The sequence below is a fragment of the Protopterus annectens genome, chromosome 16.part0, assembly GCF_019279795.1.
Source record: "Protopterus annectens isolate FY-2018-M chromosome 16.part0, PAN1.0, whole genome shotgun sequence".
In the NCBI taxonomy this organism is placed as follows: Eukaryota; Metazoa; Chordata; order Ceratodontiformes; family Protopteridae; genus Protopterus; species Protopterus annectens.
The window spans coordinates 330195528-330207586 of record NC_056750.1 but is presented as its reverse complement, the minus strand read 5'-3'; the positions used below and the strand labels follow the sequence as shown (position 1 = coordinate 330207586).

Sequence of the window (12059 nt, the reverse complement as noted above, 5' to 3'; positions counted from 1 at the left end):
AAATCCACCTCCAACAAGAGGCCTTCTACTAGTGATGTTCCACAGGACTCGGTACTGGGACCTGTCCTGTTTGGAATATAGTTCCTGAAGTGAAGACAAGTATAGAGGGCTTTTGACTGACCAAATCTGCTGAAGACTGCAAGTTGGATGCAGTCACTGAATCCCCCAAAGATGTAGATACCCTCCAGGGGGGTCTGATACAGACGAATAACTGATGCCAGAACCATGGCCTAAAATTCAGTGCAAAAAAATGCATAATTATACCCTTTGGGAAGACGACCACCCCTGCAAATTACAACATTGTTAACACTCCCCTAAGAGTACACCCAGTGGTAAGGGACTTGGGAACTCAGTTTGACAGTATCCTGAGCTTTGATAACCATATGTCTGTGGTAGTGGGAAAATCCTTCTACATGGTGCAACTTATGATTAAGGGCAAGGCATACAGGTCTAAGGAAATCAGAGTCCCACTATATTCAGCCCTCATTAGACCAATAATTGAATACAGTGCACCCTTTGGCATGTAACTGACCTGGCATTTGAAACATCTGGACATGCCACAGAGGTTCTTCACTAAAAGAATACAGGGTGTAAATAATATGGCCTATGCAGACTGCCTCAAAGTTCTGTCACTGTACTCGATCTCCTACTGAGGGGTGATCCCTGCCTAACTTAAAAGGCATTCTCTGATCCAGCCGTGATGGATTTTATACACATTCAATAAACAAACAGCAGTAGAACTAGCCAGTGTCAGGATCTGAACTTCATCTGTGATATAAACAAAACATGTTGGATGGACAGGCATGTGTCTCAGAAATTACCCCTTCTCTGGAACAGTTCATTTGAAACAGAGTTGTTCCATGAGCCTGTTCAAACACAATTTGGTCCAAATTGTGTTTGAACAGGCTCATGGAACAACTCTGTTTCAAATGAACTGTTCCAGAGAAGGGGTAATTTCTGAGACCCATACCTGTCCATCCAACATATTTTGTTTATATCACAGATGAAGTTTTGGTCCAGTGGATGGGAAATCACTAATTCATCCTTGCCTTGTTGCTGTATAGCAAAGATGTTCTAGCTCATAGGCACTGATAATTGGGAAAATTGAGGCATGAATGGCTAGGCTTAAAAAGGCTCTGGGGGTGTTAGCCTAGTAACCTCTTATGAGATATGTAAGGACAGCTGCAAATGTAAGACAGTGTTAAATGGTTTAAGAGGCAAAGGAAACTGGAATAAATTTTGTGTAAAAATATCTGTATTTTTGCTTGTAGATAATATTCTTAGAAACAACATTTTAGTGCAGAGATCAATACCCAATTATGATGGAATGCTACAGCAAAAAAAAAAAATACATTGTAAGGAAAAAAATGTCAGATAGTGTCTTTATGCAGTCCCATCTAATTAGAACTACTGTTTGAGTGTTTAGTAAAACATTTAAGGAGGACAGTAGAAGTAGTTGGGCTTAAATGTTGAAAATAATCCCAAGGATTTTTCCACCTGTGTTTTAGCACCTATTGAGTTTGTGACAAGCAATATAAAGAAAGAAGCATCAGAAACTCCAGTGCTAGAACCCTGCAAAATTATCAATGCAATTGCCAGATATTTTGATAATATAAATATATATATATATATATATATATATATATATATATATATACCAGAAAATAATAAAAGTAAAGAAAAAAGAAACTTACACTGATACCTGCTAACAGCTGAGAGGTAATTTTTCTGTGGAGTTTTACTGAACGTAATCTTCAATGTAGTCAACAACAGTGTAGCAGCAGTATTAAAAGTCCTGTTACTGAAATCATTAAATGTTATAGGCCAGATGACTGGAAGCTAGCAATTGTAATTCCAATGTGTAAAAGTAGTGATATTTTTGAAGTTAAACATTTTAAACTAATCAGCTTGCCCCCTCCACCATCTTGGCACATATTTTGAGAGGGTTTTGTTAAATTTTCTGCTTAGTAATGTATTATAAGAAACATTTATTAAGCAACGCAACTTTTTAAGGAGATGAGGCTGCTTGTTTAATTTAATTTCCTTTTAGCAGAATGTTGTTGGCACTGTGACATTATATAGCTTCATCTCTCTGAGGTATTTGACTCACCTCTCCATGACAGTTCTGCATTTAAAAATGAGTTTAGTAATCTAACAAGTAAATATTGTACTGGATGTAAGCGTGGCTATCAAGTAGAAATTCCAATGAGTGTTTAATGAGCACAGAATCCTGAGTGATTTTTTTTCCTCAAAGCTCAGTGTTGCATTCCATAATACTGTTTTAAGACCAATCTTCTAAGTACAAAATATGGATCAAACATTTGCTTCTGACTGGAAAATAGATTGTGTAATCAATAGTTAACTTTATTTGATCTGCAGGAATGCATAGCCAGTTTTTCTTGTGAGCAAATAATAGTCTGATGGAGTTTAACATCACAAAATGTGCTGTAATGCATTTCAGATCAGGTACCAAAGGCTACAGGTGTGCATTAGATAGTTCCCTGAAAATACATGGATGGGTGCTTTCATTTATGATGATTTCTGTTTGGCTTTCCTTGCAGACTGACACGTTGTTGCTCCTTGTGTTACAACTCGTCAATGTTATTTCGTCTCAGTCGTCGTCATCTTTGTTTTAGTGGAGAGCAAGAGCAGTGTTGCTGGCATAAGTGTTAATACCTTTACTGCTTGTTTTTTTGTTTGTTTTTTCCTTAAGGTTGTTTAACCAAACATTTGCTATGTATAAGTACAAAGAAACATGCGAATGCATGTGGCTTGCATTCCTGCAAAATACAATTGTTTTTATATATGTGTTTTGCATGGATTTGTGTAGTGAAACCTGTTGTGATCAACTATTTAGCATGTTGGGGAGTTGGGAGTCTGGGATTCATAACAAATTGTTCTCTTTTTATTATAATGTTTACTTTCTAAGAGAACTATGAATTACTCTTTCTGTAGCCTTTTAAAAAGTATCACCTTCAGACATGCCTCGGTCTTGTTTCTTATCTAGAACAGTGTAATTAGGTCACAGGGTGAGTACAATAGTATTCCTCGGAAGGCATCAGTAATTTATCCTATTTAGATGTACTTCACCCAAATGGTATGGTATAATGCATAATTTGACAGATGAAGCAGGACTACACAGTCTGATTATTTTTTTCACTATATTTAAGCTTTTGAGGGAAGTTTTAATACTGACATAAAATCTTAAACTGTATTGTATGTCAGGCTTTGTATGTTACTTTAACAGTGATATAGGCAATAATGCCTATATAAAATATAGTTTTTTCCATTAATGTCTAGTCCATCTGTCAAATAAATTACCACTTATGAGTAGGAGGGCAGAAAGAGTAGCTAATTTCAAGTTAACATGATGAAGCTGAATAGAATGCAGCAGGTGAAGGCCAAAAGACACAGTATGAGTTTCTTGATTTAGAGATTCGAGTAAGTAGGGCAGTCAAATTAAAATAATGAAGCATTATCCACAACTGGAAGATGGTTAGGAAGCTTGCATATAAACTCTTTTAATTTCTCATGTTTTTTCATACTGTGTTCTCGGTCAGGAGTAATGCCTTTCTTACCTCGTATAGACTGTCAAGGTTTGGTTATGGCATCTGTTCAGTTTGCACTGCCTTCAAAGAAGTCTTTGCAAACATAAAATATTTTATGGAGTGTGAACTCATTTTCACATTTGCTTGCAGTTAAGTCTTAGCTAATTAAAAGCACAAAGCAACATAAAGAATGGTTCAGTGCCATTGAGTATACCACTTGAAGATGATATCATAAACAACGTTGTCGTTCCCATATTCACCTTCATTGTCAAATACTATGTTACATGTGCTTCGACATCTAGAGATTGAGTGTCCTTAACATGGTCTACTGTGGCTGTCAAATTTCTGAGCTCTTTTAGACTAGCACTAAAATTTATCAAAAGCTGCTTGATGTCCCGAGGGCGGAGGGCACGAGTATCAGATGATTAATTTGTATCCAACTTTTGTTACTATAGCTCTTATTCTTTTAGTATTTTTCCTTCCTCTTGTTTTTACTTTTAATTAATGTAGTTAACCCAAAGTCCAGTTACAGTGTTAACATTGATTGATACTCATTCATCATCATCCTCTTTCGGCTGTTCCCGTTAGGGGTCGCCACAGCGGATCATGTGTTTCCATTTCTTCCTGTCCTCTGCATCATGCTCTTTCACACCAACTGCCTGCATGTCCTCTCTCTCCACATCCATAAAACTTATCTTAGGCCTTCCTCTTTTCCTCTTACCTTGCAGCTCCATCCTTAACATACTTTTCCCAATATACCCAGCATCCCTCCTCAGCACATGTCCAAATCAACGCAATCTCGCCTCTCTTGCTTTTGTCTCCAAACTGTCCAACTTGAGCTGACCCTCTAATATACTGATTCCAAATCCTGTCCATCCTAGTCACACCCAGTGCAAATCTTAACATCTTGAACTCTGCCACATCCAGCTCTGACTCCTGCCTTTTTGTCAGTGCCACCGTCTCCAACCCATATAACATAGCTGGTCTCACTATCCTCTTGTAGACCTTCCCTTTCACTCTTACTGGTACTCGTCTGTCACAAATCACTCTTGACACTCTTCTCCACCCATTCCACCCTGCCTGTACTCTCTTCTTCACCTCTCTTCCACACTCACCTTTACTCTGAACTGTTGATCCCAAGTACTTAAACTCACCCACCTTTACCAACTATACTCCCTGCATCCTCACCATTCCTCTACCCTCCTTCTCATTTACACACATATATTCTGTTCTAGCCCTGCTGACCTTCATTCCTCTCCTCTATAAAGCATATCTCCACCTCTCCAGGGTCTCCTCAACCTGGTCCCTACTCTCACTACATATCACAATGTCATCTGCAAACATCGTAGTCCACGGGGCCACCTGTGTGATCTCTTCTGTCAACCTGTCCATCACCACTGCAAATAAGAAAGGGCTCAGAGCTGATCTTTGATGTAATCCCACCTCCACCTTAAACGCATCTGTCACTCCCACCGCAGTCTTCACCAATGTCACACTACCCTCGTACATATCCTGTACCACTCTTACATACTTCTCTGCCACTCCCGACTTCCTCATACAATACCACAACTCCTCTCTAGGCACCCTGTCATATGCTTTCTCTAAGTCCACAAAGACACAATGCAACTCCTTCTGACCTTCTCTGTATTTCTCCAACAACAATCTCAGAGCAAACATTGCATCTGTAGTGCTCTTTCCTGGCATGAAACCATGCTGCTGATCACTAACCATCACCTCCTTTCTTAACCTAGCTTCCACTACTCTTTCCCATAACTTCAAGCTGTGGCTGATCAGTTTTATCCCTCTGTAGTTACTGCAGCTCTGCACATCACCAGTATTCTTAAAGATAGGTACCAAAACACTTTTTCTCCACTCCTCAGGCATCCTCTGACTTTCCAAAATTTCATTAAACAATCTGGTTAAAAATTCCACTGCCATTTCTCCTAAGCACCTCCATGCTTCCACTGGTATGTCATCTGGGCCAACAGCCTTTCCGTTCTTCATCCTCTTCATAGCTGTCCTTACTTCCTCCTTGCTAATCTGTTTCACTTCCTAATTCAATATCCCCACATCATCCAACCTCCTCTCTCTCTCATTCTCCTCATTCATCAGCCCTTCAAAGTACTCTTTCCATCTACTCAACACACTCTCCTCACTTGTGAGTACGTTTCCCTCACTATACTTTATCACCCTTACCTGCTGCACATCTTTCCCAGCTCTGTCCCTCTGTCTAGCCAATCGTTACAGGTCCTTTTCTCCCTCTTTAGTGTCCAATCTCTCATACAACTCTCCATATGCCTTATCCTTAGCCTTCGCCACCTCTCTCTTTGCCATGCTCCTCATCTCCTTATACTGATGTCTACTTTCTTCATCTCTTTGACAGTCCCACTTCTTCACCAGCCTCTTCCTCTGTATACTCTCCTGTACTTCCTCATTCCACCATCATGTCTCCTTGTCCTCCTTCCTCTGTCCAGATGTCACACCAAGCACCTTTCTAGCAGTCTCCCTTACTAGCTCTGCTGTAGTTACCCAGCTATTCGGTAACTCTTCACTGCCTCCCAGTACCTGTCTTAACTCTTGCCTGAACTTCACCTCACAATCACCCTTTTTTAACTTCAACCATTTAATCCTTGGCACTGCTTTCACACTCCTCCTCCTCTTCTTGATCACCAACGTCATCTTACAGACCACCATTCTATGCTGCTTAACTACACTTTTCCTTGTCACCACTTTACAGTCTCCAATCTCCTTCAGGCTGACCCTCCCACATAGGATATAATCCACCTGTGTGCATCTTCCTCCACTCTTGTACGTCACCCTATGCTTCTCCCTCTTCTTAAAATACGTATTTACCACAGCCATGTCCATCCTTTTCACAAAATCCACAATCATCTGACCTTCTGCATTCCTCTCCTTAACACCATACCTACCCATCACTTCCTCATCCTCTCTGTTCACTTCACCAACATGCCCATTGAAGTCCGTTCAAATCACTAGTCTCTCATCCTTGGGTACACTCACCACCACTTCATCCAACTCACTCCAAAATTTTTCTTTCTCATCCATCTCACACCCAGCTTGTGGAGCATATGCACTAACAACATTCATCATTACACCATCAATTTCAAGCTTCATAAACATCACTCTATCAGACACTCTCTTCACCTCCAAAACACTCTTGGCATACTGTTCCTTTAGGATAACCCCTACCCTATTTCTCCTGCCATCCACACCATGATAGAACAATTTGAACCCGCCTCCTATACACATGGCCTTACTTCCCTTCCATCTGGTCTGTTGCACGTACAATATATCAACCTTCCTCCTCTCCATCATATCAGCTGGCTCTCTCCCTATACCAGTCATACTGCCAACATTCAAAGTTCCTACCCTCACTACTACACTCCTAACCTTCCTCCTCTCTTCCTGCCTTTGGGCTTGCCTTCCCCCTCCTCTTCTCCTTCAGCCAACAGTAGCCCAATTTACACCAACACCCAGCTGGCTAACCCAGGCCTCGACCGATCCGGTATGGAAATATGAAATGCTCTCCGCATATGTCATTTGGCAGAGGTTTTACGCAGGATGCCCTTCCTGACACAACCCTCCCCATTTATCCGGGCTTGGGACCGGCACAAAGAAATGCACTGGCTTGTGCATCCCCAGTGGCTGGGTTATTGATTGATACTCATTATTATATACATTTTCTCTTTTTTTCTTATTTGATTCTTGATATTGATTGTGTTGAGCTCATGTCATAGGTATTATTTGTTGCTGATTTCTTTTATGTTCTGCGGATATATATATATATATATATATATATATATATATATATATATATATATGGGATCCTTACAGATCCCCGAATACACTTTCCACCGAAGCAGAAATCACAGAGCATATTTAACCGAAAGCGCTGTTCACCGAAGCAGCGCTTTCGGATAAGTATGCTCATTGTGCCGGTCATACTAAGGTGCGGATAAGGGAAAATTCCCTTTTCCCCACTATAGTGTGATCTCGGAGTGAGAACATTAAAGTAGGGGGGGTGTGGGGGGTGCAGGGGGGCTTGCCCTCTCATAGAAGTAGGTTTAATGTTTTTTTTTTTAACATACTTTACCGTAAGCGCTTTTTCAGTGAAAGCACTTTTGGTAAAGTATGTTTGGTAATTATGGATTCGGACATTTGATCTTTTGATCAAAAGTCCTAGATCCATATATATATATATATATATATATATATGTATATACACATATATATATATATATATATATATATATATATATATATATATATATATATATATATATATATACATATACATACATACATATATATATATATATATATATATATATATGTGTGTGTATATATGAATGTATCACAAAAGGTAGAAAGCCCAAAGGAGCGAATCACAAATGATAGAACAAAAAAGAGAGAATCACAAAACACTAATGACTCGTAAGACAGAATCACAAAACATTGAATATGTCTTTCCCACTAAAAGCTCTATATCAATAAATCACAGCTCCAAAACAGATCAGATGTCATCTAGGTAGTGATACTGTTAGGGAAAGGGGTTTTAGTAATGTAATGTGTAGGGTTAGGGTTACAGTTAACACACACTTTTCCCCCACTATAGTGTGATCTCGGAGTGAGAATATTAAAGTGGGGGGGTGCAGGGGGGCTTGCCCTCTGCATAGAAGTAGGTTTAATGTTTTTTTTTTTTTTTAACATACTTTACCGTAAGCGCTTTTTCAGTGAAAGCACTTTTGGTAAAGTAAGTTTGGTAATTATGGATTTGGACTTTTGATCTTTTGATCAAAAGCCCTAGATCTATTAGATCTATATATATATATATATATATATATATACACATACATACATATATATATATATATATATATATATATATATATATATATATATATACATATATATATATATATATATATATATATATATATATATATATGTGTATATATATATATATATGTGTGTATATATGAATGTATCACAAAAGGTAGAAAGCCCAAAAGACCGAATCACAAATGATAGAACAAAAAAGAGAGAATCACAAAACACTAATGACTCGTAAGACAGAATCACAAAACATTGAATATGTCTTTCCCACTAAAAGCCCTATATCAATAAATCACAGCTCCAAAACAGATCAGATGTCATCTAGGTAGTGATACTGTTAGGGAAAGGGGTTTTAGTAATGTAATGTGTAGGGTTAGGGTTACAGTTAACACACATGATTAAGGTGGGCGGGGGGGGCGTTGCCACTCTGCATCACCTTACTCGTATGTGCTAACCCTAACCATATGTCTATAGCTATATATAGAACCCTATCTATCTATATATGTCTATGTCCTTTTTATATATATATTCAGAAAAAACAAGAGAGAGCACTCGCCTAAGATGTCCTTTGTAAACAAAGCAAATTCCAGAAAAAAGCCAAGGTGTATCGCCGTAGATGCCTCACCAGCGAGCATTAAATCAAATAGCAAATCAATAAAATAAAAACATTAAAAACTTTATTCATACATGGTTAACGACTAAAATTGTCTCAGCAGACTCACAATTCCAAAATGTATGGATAAGCGCTTTCGGCAAAAACATCCTCCTGATCCTCTTTTCCTTCAAAAAATGGGAATGTCCCAATTAAACCTTTTTTGAAGGAAAGGAGGATCAGTACTAAATGCCAATTAAGATGAACCAATGTGATTGGCTGATGAAAGGTTTTAAAAAAAAATCTCCTTGAATGAGATCGAATGGGATCTGAAGAAGGCTTGTTTTTGCCGAAAGAGCTTATCCATACATTTTGGAATTGTGAGCCCGCTGAGACAATTTTAGTGGTTAACCACGTATGAATAAAGTTTTTAATGTTTTTATTTTATTGATTTGCTATTTGATCTAATGCTCGCTGGTGAGGCATCTACGGTGATACACCTTGGCTTTTTATATATATTGTTTCTCTTTTCAGTATTATGTTTTCAATGATAGTTTTTAATAAATATCAAGTTTAAAATGTTCCTTTTATCAGGTTGATGATGCCATATAATAACTATGCTGTCTGTGTTTAGGAACATTGAGGAGATTATGGCATCCAAAGGGGAAAAGGTGAGACGTGTGGTCAGTGAAGAAGCTTTGGAAGTCACACTGGAGGACATCATGGGTAGGGAAACCCAGAGTAAGCCAAATGATGAAGATCAAACTGTTGTCGCTAAAACAGAAGATAAATCCACAACATGAAATTTTGTTGACTGATTATTTGATATTATGGTGAATTTTTCATCTAGCAGATATTATAATATTCATGTCTGATGGTTAATGCATTAAAACGTCTATTCGTTATGAAGCTACTTATTATCTGACTAGCCTGATTTCTGTTTCTGTGTACCACATATTAAGAATCCATTTTTGCCTCTGCAAGATATTTTTATTGATTGTAACATTCTTATAGTGATGAAGGTAAAATAGCTGCTGGATAGTACTAATGAAAACTTACAACATTATATAAAACTCACAGGTTAAAAGCTATACGGTGTGCATAATTCTCCTATTAATATAAATTGACTGTACTTAGCTTTCTCAGTCCTTTTCAAAATCCTGATATTTTTGAGTGTGTTAGAATGTGGATGAGAATAGAGAGGGCCTTTTGTGGAAATGTGCATCTATCAGCAGAGAGAGCTACAGTCCAAGAAACTTGAATAAGGCACGCAGGTAGGTGTACTGTTTCTTTTTAGTAAAGGCTAAATAAGATGTGTAAAATCATACAGGGTGACACTACATAGTTAAAACAGTGAGTTCTGATACATGTCCTTCCATTTCACTGTTGAAGTATACCTTACAATAGGGATTCTCTGCCAAGGGCGGCCCAATTACTGGCCAGTATACCAAAGCCTTCTATTTGCCCGGCTTTTGTCCCAAAGACTCTGCATAGTCAGCTTTCCTCTTTTGTCCATATACTTAGAAAACCAATATCTTAAGCTTTTGGTAAAAAACGCTGTGGAAGGAACTTTTCAGTCTTAGGGGCAGCTGTCCATTAAGAAAAAGGCCAAGAGAGATAGGTCTGATTCTTCGGCTGTGCCACCTCTGCTGGGTTTCTCTCTCAAGGCTTCTTTGTTCAATTCTTCTGCCATGACTGCTTTGGAGGCCAGCAAGGATCCGGCTTCATGTACGTGTCTGCAGGCCTTGCAGATGTCCACTTCGGATGTTCAGGGGAACCGTGGCAGATTATTACCGAAGGGCTGAGGAGTGTTCCTCAGATTTTGTTTGGGGAGGAGGTACCGACTAATATTATAGAGTTTAATGTCTTTGAGAAGTATATAAATTTGAGCACTTCATATCTTCAATTTTCTTCTCAGTTTTCAGATAGAAGCATTGATTGTCTAGATGTGAGGGTCATAGTAGATGAAGATGGTAAGATTTCAACAAAGCTGCATAGAAAACCCTGTCACTCTAACCACCTTTTATTTCGCAATAGTATGCATCCACCACATATAGTTAAGAATGTGGTTAAAAATCAGATTTTTAGGGCCTCTAGACTTAACATTGATGACAAAGAATTTCATAGACAGACTAACAATTTAGTTAGGTCATTTGCTGATAGAGGATACAGTGAGCATGAAGTATATCATGCTGTAGAAGAGGTTGCACAGTTAGATGATTTAGCTAAACCGTACTTTTCGAGTACTTCTTTGGTTAAAGATGATAGACCAAGAAGCAATAGAAAAAGTTGTTTAAAAGTACCAATACATTATTCCAGCAATGTTGATTCCTTTATACAAGTTTTTAAGAAGTTTTGGCCAGTTTTAACTACAGATGATAATATAAAGGAAATATTAGGTGAACAATCAAATTTTATATTTAAAAATATGAAGTCTTTGAAAAGCCAACTATGCTATCATAAGAAGAATATAGGGTCTAGTAGTTTGAATTATACTAAACCCTGTGGTAGATGTAGTGCTTGTAGATATTTGGATAGCACAAGGTCTTTTTTACATCCTGATCAGCATAAAAGCTAGGCATTTAATGTTGCTGCCACTTGTGAGTCTATGTATGTGGTTTATTTAGCTTACTGTGTGATATGTCATACGTTTTATGTTGGAAAAACAGATAGGGCTGAAGAGTAGAATTAAAGAACATCTGTATCACATCAATAATTGTATAATGACTAATGCCTTAGCCAAACACATTAAGCATACTACAATACAACATAACTTTAAGTTTTTGGTCATTGGGAAAGTATATGAGGACAAATGTGGTGGTGAAATGAGGAATCTAACAGAGCAGCTTGAAGCCAAATGGATTACTAGGGAAAGGAGTGATTTTGGCCATGGTCTTAATGATAAGGTCCCCATTAAACCTATGTTCAAAGCCAGACCATTATTTGGATAGTTTTTCATATATATATATATATATATATATATATATATATTTTTTTTTTTTTTAATATATATATATATATATATATATATATATATATATTTTTTTTTAATATTTTTGTTC

At 37.8% G+C, this 12059-nt stretch overlaps 1 protein-coding gene across 1 annotated transcript in view; it reads left to right on the top strand.

Moving 5' to 3' along the window:
- DNLZ (DNL-type zinc finger) overlaps positions 1-9917 on the top strand; it is a 117757-nt gene extending 107840 nt beyond the window's left edge. Inside the window, exon 3 of the mRNA XM_044057870.1 lies at positions 9632-9917. Within this exon, the coding sequence (XP_043913805.1) occupies positions 9632-9800 (169 nt within the window). The 3' untranslated portion in view covers positions 9801-9917. The remainder of the gene's footprint in view (positions 1-9631) is intronic.
- Positions 9918-12059: the final 2142 nt, after the last annotated feature.